Source organism: Gasterosteus aculeatus, chromosome 4, assembly GCF_964276395.1.
Source record: "Gasterosteus aculeatus chromosome 4, fGasAcu3.hap1.1, whole genome shotgun sequence".
NCBI lineage: Eukaryota > Metazoa > Chordata > Actinopteri > Perciformes > Gasterosteidae > Gasterosteus > Gasterosteus aculeatus.
In genome coordinates, this window is record NC_135691.1 from 25,951,470 (window position 1) to 25,972,432 (window position 20,963).

Here is a 20,963-nt window from a genome sequence, read left to right on the forward strand (position 1 = left end):
GGCTTGTTGTCTTTGGGTCCTCTCCCACATGCTGCCTGGGACATGTTTCTGGTCAGTGACTCATGCAGCATGTTGAACCACGTGAAACCAGAGCTCTGTGCCCCCGTGTCAGTCTGCCAGGGGGGGCTACCGTGCTGTCGCAGCGCGCCTTACAAGTCGTTTCCATGCTCTCTCAGCGACCAAACTTCCAAATAGCTGCATTTTCCATCAGAAGTGGTTTCTCAAAGATGTTTTATTCCTTGGGGGGAGTTGCGGGGGGGGGGGGCAGGATCTGGGAGAGTGGGAGGGAAGGTTGCAGAAAAAAAGTGAAATGTGTCTCGCACTCAGCAGCACGGTTTATAAGCACACGTTTATTAGCAAGAGTCTTGGGTCTTGAAATATGTAGACTAATATTTACTGCCTGTGGAGGCAACTTAGAAAAGATGGCCATGGCCTGTGGGGCAAAACGAATCAGTGTTCTCTTAACTAATGAACTGTAGGATGATCCACTTAAACTCACATTTAAAATAAATACTTTTAGTGAGAAATCCGTCTTGATTCCATTGTTCAATTCAGCCTTAATAGTCCTCTGTTTGTTAACTTAATGTGGGCTTTAATAATAAAACATCATTAATTCCACTGTACTGCCACATATCAACTATGCTGTGTGTGTTTGTGTGGGTTCACTCTATCACACAAGCACACGTGTGTAAATGTAGGGTTTGATTTTTTGAAATTGTGTTCCAACAATTCCAGAGATTATTTACAGGTTCATAAATCTGGCTGAGGCCAGTGTGATGTAAAGTCGTATCTTTTATTCTTGTGTGAAACGGGAAGCAGCACCAGAGCGACATCTAGTGGTTTGATGCGCACGTCCCGTTTGGAGCTGACAGATTCACCAAAGTGAGGAACTCAAACCCAGATCCAATACCAAATGGAAAAATATGGAGACGTGCCGTTGTGCATTTAGCTATGTTACTATTGGTAGAATACAAAATGATTGTGTGGTTGCAATGACCTGACAAAATGCTCAGCCGAAACCCATTTGGATGGTCGTGGCCATGTTGATTGTCATACACACGTGAAGATTTAACAGGAGCCCGGCACTGCCATCTTTGCAAACAACGCTCTTTACCCAAGTCACTAATGTTCTCGAGTGCATGGATGTGCTTTCTATAAGATCATCCTTTAATTACCGCCGGCTCAGGCGGCTAAATGTCGCCGGGCGAGTGGCTGATCAATAGTACCGGGCGCTTGTTAAAAGCTGGATAGCGAATGATCCTTCCTCGCCCCCGCCGCTGTCTAAATGAGTGTGATGCGCAATGAAGATGAACCCTGTGCTCAGGTGGAGCCAACGCAGGTTTACTCAGGAGGAAAGATAATTGGACAAATTGCTGTAAGAGTTCAAGATGCATACTGGTGTGGATTTAATGCACCGATGATCAATGGCAACACCGTGACATTGGTTGGTCATGGTCGTTGCTTGGCTCAGTACCCAAACGCTTGTTTGGTGCCATGAATTAAAAATGGCTTGATCAACGCCGTCAACGTGTCCAATCCGCCACGCGCTTGTGCGTCATATGACCTTTGTTTGTATACTCGATCTGCTTGTTACGGAAGGGGATCAAAAATGCATTCAACAAAATGTCACCAAACGGATTTTGACCAAAGAAAATCCTCCCCCCCCCGTAGGTGTAATTGTATCATCTCTCCAACATCTGTGTTGCTCAAGGACACGCTGGCAGTTTAAGGGATCAAACCGTTGACCTTCCAGTTACAGGACACTTCATCTTTTTCTACTCTGCTGGGCTATTTCACACCGCTGTCCCAATTCCGCTCTGCTGTGACAGGCCAATGTCTGCAGAATATGGCATCAATCCATCGCACGGGCCCTCGGTGAAGAGGGGTAATCCCTCCGGTTGTGGGCGTTCGGGTTCAGCGGATCTGCCGCTGACAGAACTCAACCGTGACAAAGTCTCCAGATTGGAGGACAGTTATCTGGACTCGCCACGCAGGAGACGGGACAAGGGGTCAAAGCAGATTGGCTCACCAGAGAGGGGAGTCCACCCTCCGGGCGATCTTCTCACTCCTCCCTTCAATGAATTGGAAGTCCCACCGGCTCGAGAGAAAAAGGCCGGACGCACCTCGCAAATCGGGCGGAGAGGAGGATGAGGTGATCCTCTGATGTCCTTGGAGTTTAGAAAGATAAAGAATTGAAGCGCACCAGAGATTTGGGTCTGAGCTGATAGCTGGAGGACTGTAGCCCGATCTCCAGACCATTTCTCTGACCTCTTTAACTATAAAGAGTGGTAGTATGTGTGTGGGTTTTTTTTTGGAGCAGAGCACTCTTGATTCATATAAAAAACAACTTTTGTTTATACTGAACTTATCAGTATTTTAACAGTAACATACGCACAGAAAACTTCCCCACACATCTCATCAACCTTTTTTCCTGCTGTTTGTGGAGACCAAAACAAAGCTGAAGGGAATAAGGACACATTTCTTGAGTAGCCTCATTAATGCTGTTCTTGCTTCAGGTCTTCCGGATGAGTAAACAGGCAAATATCAGCTAACGTGTGTGTCATCAATGCTGTGTTTGGATTTCTTATGTTGCTAAGAGATCAGTTAATGCAGATTTAAGCCATCCTGATCTGTTTCGTCACCCAGGGGTGGCGCAATTTGAATGTTTATCGGCCATAAACGCATCAGCTCCGTGTTTCACTCACGTTTCTCATCCTGTTCAGGTTTGTCTTGTTTTCTGTTGTATGCTGCACTTTATTCTTCTCTGCTATTTAACAGTTAATCCCTCTCGGGTTCAATTCTATCCATTCTATCTCTTTGCATCACAGTGCATTTTTTTCTCTTGTGTCTTTACTTTCTTGAGACATGTCTCAGCTTCCAATTCAGTCCACAGAGTTTTGTTAAATTGTACTTCTAAATGACTTGTCAAGGTTAGCAGAGATGTCTGTTAGAGTGTATTAATGAGGCCGCGCCTTTAGGGAGAGTTAATAAAAAGAAAATCAGCGTCGCTCTTACCCCAGGACATTGTCCAGCGGTTGTTATGTTAATCACTTAGGCCTAATTAATATCATGCATATCATTAGCAAAATGGAGATTTAAATGCCAACATGCTTTAATTACCGTGGTAGAAGTAATCTACATATCTGCAGTCTGAGGTAACCGCCTGCCAGCGCTAATTCACTTCAATCCGTCTCATCTGTGCTGCAAAATGAGAAAAGTTTCCAGAAATAGTGGAGAAAACCAACATATTGCAGCAAATACAGCAGCTTCGTAGTGCAATCCCATGACATCACCTCACACAGAGCTGATCGGTCTGTGAGTTTTTCATAGATTTTATGCACATTTATGGGTGTTTGCTGCAACTCTCCGACAGGATGTTTAGCAGTATGGAGATGATCCGCTCTGCGTGTGCATGCGTGTGTGCGTGTGTCACAGGGGGGGATTTCCTGATATAATCTCCAGTCCTTTCATTCCTCTTAAACGTCCCTCCGTGTGCCACCCACACATCCCTCGCCTTAAGGGCACACAACTAACACCCCCCCCCCCCTCTTCTGTTTGACTTTAAATGAGTGGAAACATGACAACCGTGTTGTAAAACAACAAGAGATTCACCTTGAACCTGAGATGGATCAAACACACACAGAGTACCTGTCAAAGGCTGTCACCGCTGATGTGAATATTATAATTGTTGATATGTGCTTTTTTGAATAATGTGGGACTCTTAGTGTGTGTGTTTATATTCCACTATTCTGTCCCTCCTGCTCTGCACTAACCCTGCTCCCCCTCATTTGCCTCGCCTGCCCCCCCAGATAGTTACTTTTTCCATCTTAGTATAATGACATGAATTAGGTTGAGCTTCTTCTGTCGTTCATTATTTTGAGATTTGAGATCAACCAACCAAAAAACACATTGCACTTATTAGTGAGAAGCTTTCAATTGCACACAATTCTACTTGCACAAAGATGATCTCTACCAACTTTGAACAACTCCTTAATTAATCCGCAACTTGTGCCCATAATTAATTGATATACCGCCCCCCCCTCTCCCCTCCCCTCCCCTGCCACAGTCTCAAACAGTGCCCCCCCGCTGGGGAAGATAATTGTCAGGTTGGAAGGTTCGCTGTGAATGGTAATGATTTCAACTTTTTCTTTCTCACTCGTTCCTGTTCACTACATAATTCATTGCACTGTATCACAGTATCACACTGTATAATGTACAATACATGCAATCTGTTGGCGGCTATGGACTCACTCGTGATCTACAGTACATTTTAAAAAGTAACCAGGAATATTCACTTTTTCAGGATGTAAACGGGAACATTGTTTCATATTCTTACACTATGTTGCAAATTAAATTGTTTTGTGTAAATATAGTTTTACTAAGACATCACCTCCCTGGTGCCCATAAACATGATAAAGGAGCCTCTGCAGAAAAACATGTATATACATCCATTACACAGTTGGATGGATATGTACAATTACTGTGTGTATATTACAAGTACCATCTTCTTCATTTAATTCTTTTTCATCTTTTTCCTCCCCTCGTCCTGGTTACTTTACTCTCACATACCTGTGTTCAGCCTGTCGGCTCATCACAGAGGCCATTCTGAGATACGCACCCTTGTCCTCAATCAGCTGAAGAAGATTGTTCTCCTCGGGCTAAAGAACGACGGGCCGGACTCAATATATTTCCCTTTGTTCAAGTGTCTCCCCAGAGTGCTGGAGGAGGGACAGAAAAAGTGTCCACCTCACCCAAAGGATGCCGTGTCCACTCGCACTTCCCCAGGTCGGCTCGCGTTCATTCCAAAGTCATCCAAGAAATCGCAAACGTGTGTGTGTGTGTGTGTGTGTGTGAGACATCTTTTCCCTGAAGGTCATCACTAACGTTTCAATTGATTCTGAAAATATGCATCGCGCGGCAACATTCATGGACTTCTTCATGGGAAAAATAAGGTCAGAAAAACGTGTATCTCTCTCTCTCTGTACAGCTAAATAATTGAGCGGCCTCTTATTATCGACTCCACCCCCGTGAAGAGCAGACACCTTAAAACTTCACGAAGGCAAGTGGGTGTCCTCACAGTCCACCGCCTCTGAATCTGGCATTATTCTAATTAATGAGATGAGTTCATTAGTGCTCTCGGGGTTAATGTGTTGTCCTACAGCAGATTAGTGAGGGGAATTAGGTGTTGCCGGAGCGTCCTAATTTGATCGCAGTGGGTGTCGCATGCTCGAATAGATGGAATAATGAAAGTAGTCACTCTTCGCAGCGGCAACTTCATTACTGAAGTTCTGCCCAAAAAAGGCCCGACATTCACCTGGATTCAATTATGTGTATCAATAAAACAAGTGACAGCTTTTTTTTCGGGGGGGGGGAGGGGGGGGGGTTAATGGGACGTTCTGATATTATTGATAATATCAGAACGTCATGAGGAAGGAGAGGACCTCATTAACCACTTTTCATCCAGGAGCTTGAAGTTAAGAGGGTGAGCAGCTTCAAATACCTCGGGGTCCACTTCAGTGAGGACCTCACCTGGACACTCGACACAACACAGCTGGTCAAGAAGGCTCAACAGCGGCTGTACTTCTCGAGGAGGCTGAGGAAGTTTGGGATGTCTCCCAAGATCCTCAGCAACTTCTACAGCTGCATCATGGAGAGCATATTGACCAGCTGCATCACCGTGTGGTACGGCAGCACATCCACCATGGACCGCAAACGCCTGCAGAGGGTGGTGAGGACAGCGGAGAAGACCCCGCTGCCCTCTCTGCAGAGCATCTACCCCCGCAGGGTTCACAGGAGAGCTGCCTCCATTCTCAAAGATCCCACCCACCCCCAACATGGTCTGTTCAAGCTTCTACCCTCAGGCAGGAGGTACAGAAGTGCCAAATGCAGGACCACCAGACTGAAAAACTCTTTTTCCCCCACTGCCATTAGAGCCATCAACCGCTGAGAGGACTCTATAAACTAACTCACAACTGGTCTGCACTTTAGCTTGTTAGAATTTCACTTACTGTTACTGTACTGTTAATTTATAATGCACTCATTTCATTTAATTTAAGTTTTTTCTTTTACAACCTGCTCAGTTTTGCATTTTTCCTCCTCACCTCATTTCTGCCTTATACGTACCTCATTTTTATTTTCTATTTCATGTACATTTATGTAAATATTGTATTTTTATTTTTATTTTAAAACTGGTCGGCTTTCCGGAAAGGCAAGCACAAGAATTTCATTACACAGGGCGTGTGTAAATGACAATAAAAATCTTTGAATCTTGAATGATAGGGATTAGTGGCACCAGCTGCCACCCAGAGGACTGAGATGGTACTGCAGCTGAGGATGAGGAAGACGTGAAGGCTCCTCAACACTGAAGGACAGCTGCAAACGTGCTACGGTCCAGTGGACATCAGTAGAGCAATATGGCTTCAACTACATTTTTTTCGGCAGCGGTTTCTGCATACAACATTGTGTTTACTCTCAATCGTTTTGTGGTCGGCTGCCTTCGCTCTCGGTGGCGTCAAGAGAGAAGTTTGAGTGTAACCTGGTGGCTGGATGCCGCCAAAACCCTAAACCGCCTTGAAGTCCAGCATGTCCACCTTTGATACATTTTCTTTTCTTTAATACATGTGAGATCTAAGTGTGGCTGGGTTGCGCGGGCTTGGACTCTGCACTGTGGTATTCCTCAAATCCCAAAGTCAACAAGAGCGTTAAAATAAGCCGCTTTACAAATCCACAATCTTCTTCTGCGTGTCTAATTGTGTGCAGCGCGTTTAGGCGGCTGGCATTTGATAAGTTGACAATTCCAGCAGTCATTCTTTTGTTTTGTATGATTTCTGCATTTAGCCTCCTTGAGTGTATGACTGCGCAAATCCACAAATCATTCCCTCTGCTTGTTTTTCCCCGTGTTTGTCTCGCATTAATCCCCCGGCCTTGAAGCGGTTTTCAGCCTTTTCTGCATTAAGCCTCTAAAATTAAGCTAATCTGCTGGGCTCGTCATCCCACCCACTCGCCTTGTCCTTCGAGCCCCACACTCGTCTGGTGTTTTCTAAGAGGAAAATGCTTCGGTAAGTGGCAACGACGTCAAAAAGCGGGCACACCCAGCGTCTCTGTGATTACCATGCAGAGGGTGTTGTCTTAGAGATAGGAGGAGAAGAGGAGGCGATTATGAGGCTAATTCCCTTATAACTTTTTCCCTCATTAATCTCTGTGGAAGGGATACGAGGTTCTTTAAATGCTAATGTCTAATAAAGATGTCGGCAGTGACATTTTACAGTTGCGCCGCGGATGTGAACAAAGTTGACCGCGTTTGTTGTGGAAGAACTTTTCTATCTGTTAACTCGCCTCACATGTTCATTTTTTTTTTTAGAATTCTCAATTGGGATTAGACATAAAAGGCGTTATAATGCCACGCGGCATACCGGCGACCCTTTGGCCAATCACAAAGTCAAACATTAACGTAGCCCCTCCCCCCCGTGTCCTTACAAACAACTCTTTCCAGAGGAATCAAAACTTTTATTCAAACACAAGTTGATTTGGTTTGATTTTGAGCACAATCAGCTGTATTTACAAGAAATGATCGAAGGTCGACGTGGCAACAAGACGAATCGCTAACGGAGAAACGCGTCCTCGACTTTCGCAGCACGTATCGAAGGACAAAAACAATCAAAACATGCATTTCTTTAAAAGCACCCAAAATAAAAACAAATGGCAAATAAGTTACTGTGGCCTCATCTAATAATTCACTTCCACAACAAAATTCCTCCTCACAATCCTTTTATAAAGAACTGGTATGAAGAACTAAGCTAGGGCATCAAATGTACTCCCCTCACTGCTCTGTGGACAAGTCATCACGTGAATGTCCCTTCGGAAGGGATTTGGTCGTCATTATGTTGAGGCCTCTATATTGACCGGGGCCCGGTTTGTCGGCGGCACCCTCGGTGGAGTTACACGGGAACACGTCTAAAGGTTTGCATAGTATCGATCTCTGTTGTTATAATCTCTGTAGGCGAACCCGGCGTCCTTCTTGCCGTGCGGGATCCGTCCGAAGGGCGCGTGGTCGTTGAAACACGAGACGAAGACCTCGTCCACTATTTTCTCCGCCTTCTCTCGGCTGACTTTCCTCACCGCCAGGATGGAGCGAAGCGCCCGGCCTCTGACGCACTCCTGACCCCGAGGGAAAAGCACGATCTCAGTGTTGGATTGCAGACACACAAGGACCCTAAGGAGATGCCATTGAAAGTCGCTCGGAAGACGGTACCTGATGATGCTGCTTCCAGCCGAAGTTGGATCGGTCAAATTCGTTCCAAAAGGAGCAGTCACCACTGAGGTTAGCTGCCCGGATCTGAGACAATAAACACAAGAATATTAACCAACACACATGTTAGGCAGGGTGAGGATTGCTCTTTCATGAAATAATGTGCACCGTATCTTTTCACTAACAACCACACAGTCCCAAGACACAGTTAGGGGATACAATTAGATGTGGATGAGTGAGATTTATCAGGACCTCTCCCTTTACGAATACAAAAAACCCAAAACCTCCATCTCCATTTGATCTTAAAGGATCTTATGGTTATTTTCTGGGGAGTCTAAATACAGTCAATCTTCTGCTAAGGACGTTCCCCGAGGAACGCACTACTTTCTCTTGTTTGATGACCTGTAAAAACTACAGTGCTTTAGGAATTTATTCGTACATATATTTTGGGCAATCTGCTTATGAAAAATGAGAAAACGTAGCTGATTAAAACATGCACTTGTGTCTGCAAACAGATAAAGCTGAATCACACAGCCGCCTGCGTTTACCGCGCACATAAAAGCAGCCGACGCCGAACTCACCTCGGAACAAGCCACGTGCCTCAATTCGTTGAACCAGTCCACGTTGGCCCGACAGTGGTCGAAGGCGTGGATGAGCTCGTGCGTGACCACTCGGGTCATGTGGGACTGCTTGCGGATGTTGTTCTGACACAAAACTATCTGCAAATAAATTCCAAATATTATTATTATTTCATTCATTTTTCAACGCTTTTGTCAACACCTCAAAAGAAGTCCTTCTTACTTGAGAAGAAACGGCGTCAAATCCTCCACTGACTGTTCCGTCACAATCTTCACAGGAGAAATGTCTATCTTTGAACACTTGGCTGCGTTAAGAGGGGAAAGTGAAGGCGTCTTAATCGGTTTGGTTTTTGTGTAACAACAATGCACAGTTTTAAAGATGCCGAGATTCAGTCGATATTAATTATATAAGGTTTTTGAGCATGTATGTTGAGCAGCTCTAAATAAAATACTAAAGAGGACTCATTTAATTTAAGATAGATCATTATCATTTATTCATTATTGGCATCGGCATTATTTATATTAAAATACTAAATTATTATTATTGCTATCATTCCGTATATCATAAAAGCATCAGTAGCATTTGAAAAAGGATCATCGGTTAAACCATAAGTCCCATGCTTTTTGCAGGGCTGTGAGCGTAACAGGGGAAGGTAAAAACAATGGATATTTGACTTTTAGATGACACGTACCAGCCTGAAGTCTTCATGGCACTGAGAAGGAGTTTGGCATACGGACCTAAAGACAAGCACAGAAAACACGTGACGTAACGGTGTCCGAACCCGGGATGAATCCATCAGGCGTCCACTGACTGAAAAAAAACACGCCGTTTCTCTCCCAGCGTGTCCACAACGAGAACATTGAGCGGACCACAAGCCCTTAATGTTAAAGTTATACAAGATCTCGCTGCCGAGATGACGTTTCCTGTTTGGATGCTAATAAACACTCACTAGTTTCCATTGCGAACTGCAACATGACCTGACACTTGTGGTTGAAAGTGAACAAGCTCTCTTTGATCGACTTCGCCTTGTACTTTGCAGAGTTTCTCTCCGGGAATAGATCGTATCCATAGTCCTCCTCTTGTTTAGGCTGTTCCATTGTTGTGAAATGTTGTCGTCAATCTGGAAATGTTAGCATCAGTTTAGCTACCGCTAGCTGGCTATCTAGCAGGAGAGGTCATTACTGTTTTGTTGATCACGTGCTTTCAAAGGGTCAAAGATAATTAATGGCAATAATATGCATTTGTATTCGATTGTTCTTATACAAAAATGTCAGGAAATATCACCCCCTTTCGTGTAATATACAAACACATTGAATTACGTCGTCCCCCGAAGCAGTTTAGTTAGAAATGTATTGAAGTATAAATCATCTATTCAGAGCCTGTAGGTAAGTCGTTAACTCCTAGCGCAATGACTGGACCAAATCCAAACGCTAGCCAACCAAACAGTAGACATTCATGGGTGGGTACATCATTCCTGACAGAAGGCTGTACAATACATATTAATAATAGTGTGATAAATACCACGGTTAGTTGTTTGCGGACTTTTTTTAAACAGGCAACTGGGTAAAATGTTTTTAATGCGTCATTGTTTGTGTGGTTGTAACATAGACGATCTTTGGTTACACCCTATCGCGGTCTCAGCAGCGCAAAGGCTGCTGGGAGGCGGCTGTCATGGCTCCGGACGTAAACAGAAAGCTACGCATAACGACACATGTTGTTGTAGTATTAAGCCAAAGTAACTACAGCTACATTTAAACTGTAATTATAAGTCGTGAAAACAGGTGTCAGGTAAAGTATAATGTTCAAGTAGCTACAGTCTCTTGCAATTTCTATATATCATCTAATTATTTGGGTGGGGGGGTTGTTAGCTAGCTACTAGCAACGCAAAAGCATGTAACGTAAGCGTGATGGTCGTGTTTTCCTCTTCGAAATTACAGCATTTCCCCAAAACAAATCTCTATTTTACAGGGAAAAACATGTCCGGGGTAAACAAAGCCATTGAGTTACAGCTTCACCTGCGGCAAAATGCGGAGGATCTGCACAGCTTCATGGCGGGGATGGAAAGCTGGGAGACGGACATGAAAAAGAAGGACGAGGAGCTAAGGACGGGGGGACTTCAAGGGGAACAGGTTTGTCTCTATTGCATACCCCCCCCCTCTCTCCAGGCGCAGAGGTTGTTGTGGTCTGATCTTCACGTAGCGCGTTGCACCTTTGTCGTAGAAGGCGCTCCCCCCTGTGCGCAACCAAGACTACAAAACGAAGAAGAGGGAAAGGAAGAAGAAGAGGAAAGAGCACTCCGGCCAAGGCGACGCGATTTCAAAGGACCCCAAGAAAGGCTCAAAGATAAAGGCGTACGACTACAGATCGTGGGACAAGTTTGACGTGGTTAGCTAATAAGCCATTCTTATAAAATACACCCAACAACACGGCCGATGAGGTCATGGAGCGGTTGACTCAAAGAGTGTTGCTTCTCCGCTCGCAGGACAAAGTTCTGTCGGAGATGGACAAGGAGGAGAGTCCAGCAGAGTCAAACGAGTCGGACTCCGAGGAAGCGACAGGTGATCGAGAGAAAGCGCTGTCCGAGAGAGAAAAGGTAAACATGGCGTGACACGTACTGCAATAAAACAACAAACCCGAGATAAGAAGAAGCTCCTCTAAAGCAGAGCGCACTTCTATTTTTCAGGGTAACGCGTTTTTCAAAGATGGGAAGTACGACGATGCCGTTGAGTGTTACACCAGAGGGATGAGCGCTGATCCTTACAACCCTGTGCTTCCCACGAACCGAGCCACCGCCTTCTTCCGACTCAAAAAGTAGTACAGCACCAAGTTCAACAAATAACTACATGCAATGACATTAAGGAGGACGCGTGTTTATACAAACTGGTTGTATTATTGAGGACTCGTTCTATTTGCAGGTACGCTGTGGCAGAGTCCGACTGCAACTTGGCGATAGCTCTGGACGGCAACTACTTCAAAGCGTACGCGAGGAGAGGAGCAGCGCGGGTTGCACTGAAGAAATATGAATCTGCATTAGAAGGTTGGCAAACCGTACAATGGGTTCCATCGTCGGTGTGACTGGAGCGCAAGATAACAACACAGGTCTGCTTCTCAATAGATTATGAGACGGTTCTCAAGCTCAATCCCGGGAACGCGGAAGCACATGATGAAGCGCAAAAAATCAAAGAGGTGAGTGGCAACGCTGTGGGGAGAATTAAACCTTCATTCCAGAGTACTTCTCCTTTTTCATTCCCTTTCTTCATCTTGCTCGCAGACTCTCGGTCATCAGGCACCAGCCGTGCAGAGTGGAGTCCAGCGGGCCCAGGAGGCCCCCACAGCGGACCCCGAGCGGCAGAGGCTGATGGAGGAGCAGCAGAGACGGCAAGAGGCGGCTATGCAAAAAGACAGAGTGAGTTTTTTTTTATTTCTAGCTCGGGATTTAGAAACTTGCCTAGTGGCAACATTTTAAGAGCAAATCAAAGTGAGGGGTACTTTCAGAACGGTTTGATTCAAGCTGTGTTCATTTGGGAATAACTTTACTTTCCAACGCGGCTTTCAGGGAAACGCCTATTTCAAAGAGGGGAAGTATGAAGCGGCTGTGGAGTGCTACGGCAGAGGCATTGAGGCGGACAGCATGAACGTCCTTCTGCCCGCCAACAGAGCCATGGCCTTCCTCAAGCTGGAGAAGTGAGCCCTGGAGTTCTTTCTCTCCATTTCTGCCACACTATACTTTTGCTTTATTAGAGTGACAAGACATCTGTTTTTCTTTCTCTGTGTGCTGCAGGTACAAGGACGCAGAGGAGGACTGCACCAAAGCCATTTCTCTGGACAGCACCTACTCCAAGGCCTTCGCCCGCCGCGCCACCGCTAGAGTGGCTTTAGGGAAACAGGAGGAGGCCAAACAAGGTGCTGAATAGAAGCACACTGATCTCCAAAGGCAAACTGCTAGAAACTGCATTCGGTTCTGCAAATTGCTTTAAAATAATAGAAACAGGGAAGGTTGTTCTCTGTTGTTGACTGTTTAGTTGCATATAAACATGTTGTGTGTGTGTGTGTTGCAGATTTTCAAGAGGTGCTGAAACTGGAACCAGGGAACAAACAGGCCCTGAATGAGCTCCAGAAAATGCAGATTGTATGTTTCTAGATCCTCTTAGAGACCGAAGTGTATTCCTCTTCCATGTTCCAAGTCCCTCGTGTTTGAACTCCAGCCTTTCTGCTTATGGCTGCTCTTCTGTCTGATTTCGTTGAGGTCCGATCTTTAACAGACTAAACTTCTGCTCTCCTGATGTCGGTCTCTTGTCAGAACGTGACGTCCAGCAGCCTTCTCCAGACACCAGGCGCCACACAAAGGAGAACCGTTCAGCCAGTGGACAAACCAACACATTTGCGGTCAACAGTGAGTTTTTCCCTCAGTGCAAAACATTTTGTGCTAGAGATAGAGAGTGGACATCCGTCTGGTGTAAAAGCATTGATTTTAACTGACTGCATTCCAGTGGAAAAGTTTTAACGTTGAAGCTAAATAATATCATAATAATAATTTCATTTTTGGAAAGGATTCCTTTAATAAATAAATAAATTACTTGATGTTCAATAGTAGTTTATTCCCCATGTGTCCCACATGCTTCAGCATTATTTTACCAGCCATGTTCACGTCGTAGTGTCTCCATCTGGATCATTCGGCAGTTGACTGATTCTGAACACGCGCTGCTCTTCAGAAACCTCTGAGGAGGATTGACATCGAGGAGGTGAGCGGCGCGACGACGGCGTCGCAGGTGGACTCGGCCTCCGTCCAAGAGGCAATGAGGGAGGACGAGTCGTCTCCACTGTCGACTTCGCCCACCGCCAAGATGATCAAGATCGAGGAGATGACCGAAGTGCCCTCGCACACACCTCCCAAGTTAGTGGTGCCGCCTCTCTCCCCCGGCGTGCTATTTCACGTTGTCTGTAAAGCACCAAATGTTGCAGTAGTCTGTGGCATGTGGTGTCGAATAGTCCCGCCATTGTAAACAGGTGTTTCATCCCCTGTTCCCCAGAGCCCCTGTGAGCGGGCAGACCAAACAGCCGGCGCAGCGGGGGGTCGTTCCGCCTCCTCCTCCTGAACCGCCAGCCAGCACCTCCTCAGCAGTAGCAGACCTGCCTCCTCCACCCACCAACAGCTTCCAGCTGGAGGCCGACCTGCGCAAGATCGGAAACCAGCCCGAAGGGATTTACAGATACCTTAGGGTGAGCTGTTTGTTTTGAATGAAATAAATCATTTGCTGGTGACAAAATCATATTTGTGTGTTCAGACAGTCTCATTTTATGCTGTCATCTCTGGTATTGACCTGGGTGGATGTTTATTCATAGATCTTTTAATTTCTTTGATGCATTTTTGCCATTCCCATCTCCACAGATGTAATCTGTAATCTCATCGTCTTGAATTTGAAGGGAAAACTGTATTTAATAACTTTAAATGGGACTTAAAAAGTCCAATATCTGTGACGAATTTCACAAGCGAATCACACAAGATCAACCTGCATCATTTACTTTCAACTAGAGTTAAGATGTCACCCTGGTGTTTGTTCTCATCTCGCAGCAAATCAAACCCGAGGCGTTCGCAAGTATCTTCCACAACTCGCTGGAGCCGGACATTCTCCATCAGCTCCTGAGGACACTGCATGGTTTCTACACCAAGTGAGTTCTAGAAGAAGCGTCTTTTTCCGTCCTGCTGTTGTGGCCGTGCACTAACACACCAGTCCTGTGCAGGAACGACGAGCCGGCCGTCACGCTGGCGATCCTCAGCAGCCTGGCGGGTGTGAGGCGCTTCGACATAGCCGTCATGTTCCTGTCGCCACCGGAGAAGAAAGGTGGAACCTCCTCGACGCGCCGCTGCGGTTGACCCGTTCTTTTAACCCACAAATTCTGTGATTTTTGATAATGCGCTTTATTACTTTTCTCTCCTCCGTCCGCCTCCAGTGCTTAAAGAAGTGTTTGACTTCCTCCACCGGTCGGAGCTCGAGGGATCATCTGTTGCGGCCTTACAGAAGAAGTACGGTGTGTGACGCTCTGAGCTCCGTGGACTGCATATTAAACTAAAGTACTACGTGAGCCGAAGGAACAATGTAGTTATGTTGTACTACTGAATAAACTTACGTTCAATGCACTTTGATTCAGTTGGACTGCTGTGTTATGGCCCACATAACTCTCACTCTCTTCTTTACACTGATATGATCTAAAGTCCGTAACGTGTTGACTGTAGTTCTGACCGGGGTGTATTAGAGTTAAAGTCTCCCGTGTAGAGTTGCCGTGTCGATGTTTAACCCACATAATTCACACCATTTCCATAAATGACCGTGGAGAACACCCATTTGCAAGTACACATTTTAAGTCTGTTTTCAGAAACTCAGTGAGAATTAAAAGTGTACATTATAGTGTGTGTGTGTGTGTGTGTGTGTGTGTGAGAGAGAGAGAGAGCTATCAATTACTCCAGCATTTAAAATCAGAATTGCATAATCTCTCCGATGTGTCACACGGATGATGAATTGACGCCAGGTAATCAGAAAAGGAACAGAAGTTCATTGTTTATTGAGCACAATACTGCACTGCACTGTTTGGCAAGACCTACATATTGTGAAGGAAAATAAGATAAGCTGTGTAATTGAAATCCCTAGAAGTTGTTAGTCAAGCACACAACATCCATCCTCATAGCTGTCTAATCCAGTCCGGGGTCACCAAGGGGTTGGAACCTGTCAGAGAGACGCCCTACTCAGCCCGCCAGTCCATCACAGTCCCATCAAACAATGCCTGAGTAAATACACCTGTATGCCCACGGTAAGCCGTATTCATAAGAACATTACTGCCGAGCATGAAGCAGATCAGAAAAAATGTGCACTTGAAGAATGAGTGCGGTTCTTCTCGTGTTTCAACATCCGCACCAGTGAGGATCTACAGGGAAGAGACGATAGATCAGAGTCAGGCAGCCGCTTTAAAACGTTGTCTCAACGCCTCTCAAACCCCCCAACAGCAGCCTACCTGAGACACTGAGCGTCTCGTTAGCCGTGGCCGTCTGCCCGGTGAAGGTGTTCTCAGCCTGGCAGCTGATGGACTCGCTGGACACGTGGCGGTTCACGGTGATGTCGATCACGCTGCCCGTCATCGTCCCCCCGTACAAGGTCCACGTGAAGGTGCAGGAAGGAGAGCACTCGGCTGAGCAAGTGAAGCTCGCCGTGACCCCGATTTCAAGAGCCGCTGGTCCGCCGATGACCACGTTCGTCGGCCCGTCTGTCGGAGCCACAAAAACAAAAAGCTACTCTAGCAGGTATCGAGAGGCAGAAGAAGTCCCATGGATGTTATGAAGTCATTTCTCACTCCAACCCTTGGCATTTGCTCACCGGGCACCTCCACCGTGGTCATGGCCGATCCGTTTTGCCCCGTCACCGGGTTGGATGCAATGCAGGAGAGGGCTGCCGTGTACGGAGGTATCACAGGCGTGAAGGATATGGAGGCGTTGGTAGACAGAGTCGTTCCTTGGTAAAACCAGGTGATGAGGCACGCGGGGAAGCATTGGCTCGAACACTGCAGTTCTGTTGTGGATCCGGGCTGAACCAGCATCACCTCACCCACCGGCAGTTCGTTGGCTTTCTCAATGAGCACCTCGTTCGGCCCGTCTGGGTGGTCATGAGAGAACTTGGTCAACACATTCAGTCGACGGCACAAATTGTCAGAAGGAAATATTATATCACATCTTCGTAGGCTACGAGGCCCACAGAAATCAGTAGCTTTAGCTTAGCATGAAGAAAACTCGCCATGCCTGTAATCTGTACAATGTGATTAAACCCTGGCGTCATGTGCCAGAATAATTCTTCCGCTTCTAAAACAGCCGGGAATGAGTCCGCAGGTGCATTGGGTTCCCTGACCTCGGTATACTCACAGTTCACTTCCATCAGGTAGCCCACGGACAGATTGGGGACTCCCCCCTCAACCACCACCACCAGCGTGTTGTCGTGGATGGTGCGGTTCTCCCCCTCCACCACCAGACACTGGTATAAGCCGTCATCCTCGCGCACGAGAAAACTGAACGTAATCGTGGTGTTGTCAGGGGAGAATTGCACCCTTTCGGACGCTAGCATTTGATTCTGATTCTTGAGCCATGTGATGGAGTCGGGTTCCTGAGGCCCCTCGCACAGCAGAGCGAAGGGCCGGCCTGCAACCGGCGGGGCTTGGGAGGAGGCCCGCACCGAGAACGGGTCTGCGCAGAGAGAACATTAAAACATCAAGAGTCGGCAAAAGTGGTGAACATAACTATGGCTGCTACTATGGGTTTGATCCAGAGAAGCCCTTTCCTAGTGTATGGCAGAACTGTGACACATTGCACAAACCACTGAAATAAATCAGTTGGAGCAAAGTTGTGGACTCACCAGTGACGGTGAGGTTAATAGTTGCGGTGATGGTGGTGTTGGATAATGTGTTCTTGGCCTCACAGGTGAGAGGCTCAATCTTAGAGTAGTCACTAATAGTGAGATCCAGCCGATCGCCCTCAAAAGTCTTCCCCATGAACCTCCAGGTGAAATCACAGGACGGCGCGCACACGGCGGAGCACCTGTACGTGTACTCGCTTCCTATCGCCACTGCGCTGTCTCCGGCGATGTTAATGTTAGATAAACCTACAAATGGAGACAGAGAGAAAAAATAAAGCTAATATCCCCATTCTTTAACTTCAATTTGATCTTTCAACGATACCCTTGATGTTACTTAACAACGCAACACGTGTTTGGGCCTCATTCATTGCAAGTGATTTTCACGTACTCGCCAATTGCAGCTGCAGGTTATTCTCAATGTAGAGATGTGAGAGGGTCTCCTGGGCCTTACACTCCACACTGACATCTGAGAGGGAAGCGTTAGCGGACAGATCGACGGATATTGTGCTGCCTTGTGCGACGAGGAGCGACTGCTCATCCGCGCTAACGATCCACGAGAAGTTGCAGGAGGGGTGGCAGTCGGCCGAGCAGGTGAAGTTGGATTCCACTCCTGCAGTCAGGAACGCCGGACCGCTGACATGTATGTTTGTTGGTCCATCTGAAAAATGGTTGGAAACTAGTTGAAGGCATTCCTCTTAAAACAACACACGTATGAGCTGGGATTCTTTCTTTTTCTTCCTTACCAATGACGTGCAGCGTCTTCTGGGCGGCGACTGATGTCTCCGTAGTGGGGTTGAGTGCCGTGCAGGTCAGGTTCTGTGTCTGCTCTGGTTCCTCCAGCTGCAAGCTCAGCTTCGGGCCCGGGGAGGTCTCCTTGCCCCAGCTCCAGGTGAACTGACATGCGGGGTAGCAGCTGGCTGAGCACTCAAACTCGTACGTCATTCCCAGAGTCATTGTGTCGACCCCGGTGATCACGACGGAGGACGGCCCGTCTGCGGTTGAAGGCAGGACATTTTTGTTATTATTACTAGTTGCGACCACATTCTGAACAGTGAAAAATATGTTCATGTCTGGTGGGTGCGTGTCTAATTGGCCTTTCATGATGGCTAGGAGCGCCAGCTACTGTGGGAGGTCAATAGATGCGCTTGACGTAGGACGTACTGGATGTATTTGGGTAGCGAGAAACCAGATGTCAAAGGTCATCTACAGATCACCAATACGACAGGTACACTTCTCGAGCGCTACCTGGCCGCGACGCCCGTGGTGTACTCACAGTTGACTTGCATCTCGTAGACAGAGGACTGGATGATGGGCTCCCCCTCTGCCACCACGCATTGGTATGAACCGTCGTCCGCCTGCAGCAGGGGGCCGAAGGTCATCGTGACGTTGTCAGGGCTGAAATGCACCGTCTGGGAGGCTGACATTGGCTGTTTGTTCTTCAGCCACGTAATGGAGGCTGGGTTCTGAGAGCCAACACACTGCAGGGAGAAAGACTTGCCGGCAATTGGCAGGGCCTCAGAGGTGGCACGCACCGAAATTGGGTCTGCGCGGGGAAAATGAACACGACTTTACCCACCTGATATCGTTTTTTTTAGCATTCAAAATCAAAAGTGGGAGCCAAGCCGCAGACTCACCGATGACCGTCAGCTCCACCGTGGCGTTGATGCTGGCACCAGATATAGAGTTTGTGGCCACACATGTGAGATGCTCGATTTTTGAATAGTCACTAAAAGTGATGTCTTGGTGACTGACAAACTTTCTCTTTTCCCCCTTATGCAAGATGGGTATTTCGGTCCGGTCACCCTGGAAGGTCTTCCCCATGTACTCCCACGTAAAGCTGCAGGATGGGTAGCAAGCCACATTGCACGTGAATGCGTATGTCTTTCCCATCGTCACTGTTCCGGGACTCTCGATGCTGATGCTAGAGACACCTAAAGAAGTACACAAGGAGTTTGAATGCATTCAGCTCATTTCACAAAGTGACATCAGAACATTCATTCAAAGGTACCGTCTACTAGTTCTTACTTGTCTTGTGACTTTCTTGTGACCTTCCTGCCAACTAGTTTTATTTTATAAAATGAAATGTATTCATATATATAGCTTTAAATCTCAAGTGTGATCAGTATTATCAAATGGATCGAACGGCAGTTATAACAGAAATGTAATCCACTGTAATCAGAGACAACCAGAAAATAATTACAAAAATAAACCACAATGTAATACAATAAGCCGATTACAGCAATACAAATAGAGTCAAACAATTGGACTGACTTCCATCATGTTTTGCCAAACTCTTATCGGTAAGCACAGACATTCCTTCACCACACGATACTACCAGTGGGGTCGATATCCCTTTGCTTCCTTTCACTTACTTGCCACCGGCAGCGTCAGAGTCGTAGAGATGAACAGATGTGAGACGGTGTCTTGAGCCTCACACATCAGAGTTTCAGCGATGACGGTGCTCTGATATGGAGCGAAAGAAATGCTCTTGCCTTCGTGACTACTGAGCTTCTGCCCTTCCCAGGAAACAGTCCACGTGTAGCTGCAGGACGGGTAACAGCTGGCCGAGCAGCTAAAGGTGGAGGCAACTCCGTCAGTGAGATAGGTGGGGCCGCTGATCTGTATGTTCGACGGGCCAGCTGGAAATATAGATTCAGTTGAAGTGAGTGACTCTGAGGTGACGCGTGAATTTTACTTCACTTTGGTCGTCACTCGTACCCGTCACTTGCAGCGTCTTTTGGACCGACGCTGACCCCCCCGTTGCTGTGTTGACCACCGTGCAGGTCAGGGTCTCCGTGGGCATCGTGTGCAGGAGCTGCAGGCTCAGCACGGGCCCCTGAGTGGTCACATTACCCCGGGTCCAGCTGTACTTGCAGCCCGGGAAGCAGCTGGCTGTGCACTCAAAATAATACGGGATTCCCACTGTCACCACGTTGACCCCGTCAATCTCCACTGAGGACGGCCCGTCTGCGATAGGAAACATTATTGTGATTCAAAAAGGGAAAATAGGTCTGTGTAGTTGAGATTACTGCATTAGTACTGCAGTCAGAAAACAGCAAATTCAATTTAAAGCATTTTTTTTATCTGATGATGTATGAGGATCTTACATGAGGTTTCCCCTACGGATCCACCACCTCCTGTTTCACTGGTAGAAAACCCTTGGTTATGAGAGAAGATAATATATTAACATCCATCCTGTTCTCCTGGTATCCTTTTTAGTTACGGATGTCTGAACGAATGAGCATTAAACTGAGAATTGATGCTAGCAGGGCGGCCTCTCCTACCTGCCAAACAGGCGAGCAGCAGCAACGACGGCAAAGCGGCGGAGTGATGATCCATGCTGCTGCAGACAGTCCAACAACAACAACCAACTATCCGCACTAATAGAACCATCCAAACTCTTATAGCGCAATATGTCGAAAGGCCTTGCCCCCTGTTATCACCCGGTAATTACAAAACATAGACGACAAATGACGTAATGTTACCGGGAACGGAGGGCAGAAAGTAGGTTATCGGCCGGCTCTATTCTCTGCAGAGGGCGTGCATGCAAGCAGCCAACGTGTCGTGAGTTCTATTCTTTAGCGGTTTCTTTTGTACCTGCGGGCCATGTGGCTCTGTCCCCTTTTCATATCTGCCTGCGGTCACAGATGTAAAGACTCAAAGTCAATCAATCACAGCGTGTTGATAGAATACGACTCCAGCTGCCTGCTGGATCTGATATGCTTTTATTGATGTCTTTGGGG

General features: G+C 46.8%; 3 protein-coding genes across 3 annotated transcripts; 1 reads left to right on the top strand and 2 right to left on the bottom strand.

Moving 5' to 3' along the window:
- Positions 1–7,485: 7,485 nt before the first annotated feature.
- On the bottom strand, positions 7,486–10,301 carry atp23 (ATP23 metallopeptidase and ATP synthase assembly factor homolog). Its single transcript, XM_040172989.2, has 6 exons — positions 9,777–10,301; positions 9,519–9,564; positions 9,050–9,131; positions 8,830–8,967; positions 8,252–8,335; positions 7,486–8,157 (listed from the first exon to the last, which is right to left on the bottom strand). The coding sequence occupies exons 1-6, from the start codon at positions 9,922–9,924 to the stop codon at positions 7,954–7,956; spliced, it is 702 nt and encodes a 233-aa protein (XP_040028923.1). The 5' UTR covers positions 9,925–10,301; the 3' UTR covers positions 7,486–7,953.
- A 130-nt stretch (positions 10,302–10,431) lies between these two features.
- On the top strand, positions 10,432–14,966 carry rpap3 (RNA polymerase II associated protein 3). Its single transcript, XM_040172984.2, has 17 exons — positions 10,432–10,615; positions 10,796–10,956; positions 11,048–11,212; positions 11,310–11,420; positions 11,511–11,638; positions 11,743–11,864; positions 11,943–12,013; positions 12,099–12,233; positions 12,384–12,511; positions 12,609–12,730; positions 12,886–12,956; positions 13,128–13,220; positions 13,540–13,721; positions 13,858–14,047; positions 14,400–14,497; positions 14,570–14,670; positions 14,780–14,966. The coding sequence occupies exons 2-17, from the start codon at positions 10,804–10,806 to the stop codon at positions 14,863–14,865; spliced, it is 1,956 nt and encodes a 651-aa protein (XP_040028918.2). The 5' UTR covers positions 10,432–10,615; positions 10,796–10,803; the 3' UTR covers positions 14,866–14,966.
- A 390-nt stretch (positions 14,967–15,356) lies between these two features.
- Positions 15,357–20,649, bottom strand: LOC120817129 (cell adhesion molecule CEACAM5). The gene is made up of 13 exons (XM_040172983.2): positions 20,505–20,649; positions 20,328–20,378; positions 19,939–20,187; positions 19,593–19,859; positions 18,855–19,151; positions 18,494–18,763; positions 17,964–18,212; positions 17,609–17,878; positions 17,221–17,466; positions 16,734–17,051; positions 16,195–16,470; positions 15,836–16,084; positions 15,357–15,748 (listed from the first exon to the last, which is right to left on the bottom strand). Exons 1-13 carry the CDS (start codon positions 20,611–20,613, stop codon positions 15,726–15,728), a joined length of 2,874 nt encoding a protein of 957 aa, XP_040028917.2. The 5' UTR covers positions 20,614–20,649; the 3' UTR covers positions 15,357–15,725.
- Between the last annotated feature and the right edge of the window lie 314 nt (positions 20,650–20,963).

Coding starts and splice junctions, on each gene's coding strand:
- rpap3 (XM_040172984.2), top strand. CDS start 10,804: ATGTCCGGGGTAAACAAAGCCATTGAGTTACAGCTTCACCTGCGGCAA. Junction 11,421..11,510: donor CGCTGTCCGAGAGAGAAAAG/GTAAACATGGCG, acceptor TCTATTTTTCAG/GGTAACGCGTTTTTCAAAGA. Junction 13,722..13,857: donor CCCTCGCACACACCTCCCAA/GTTAGTGGTGCC, acceptor CCTGTTCCCCAG/AGCCCCTGTGAGCGGGCAGA.
- atp23 (XM_040172989.2), bottom strand. CDS start 9,924: ATGGAACAGCCTAAACAAGAGGAGGACTATGGATACGATCTATTCCCG. Junction 8,336..8,829: donor GGCACGTGGCTTGTTCCGAG/GTGAGTTCGGCG, acceptor TTATTGTCTCAG/ATCCGGGCAGCTAACCTCAG. Junction 8,158..8,251: donor GCTGGAAGCAGCATCATCAG/GTACCGTCTTCC, acceptor CCTCGGGGTCAG/GAGTGCGTCAGAGGCCGGGC.
- LOC120817129 (XM_040172983.2), bottom strand. CDS start 20,613: ATGGTTCTATTAGTGCGGATAGTTGGTTGTTGTTGTTGGACTGTCTGC. Junction 20,188..20,327: donor ATCCGTAGGGGAAACCTCAT/GTAAGATCCTCA, acceptor TTCCTATCGCAG/ACGGGCCGTCCTCAGTGGAG. Junction 17,879..17,963: donor GAAGACGCTGCACGTCATTG/GTAAGGAAGAAA, acceptor ACCATTTTTCAG/ATGGACCAACAAACATACAT.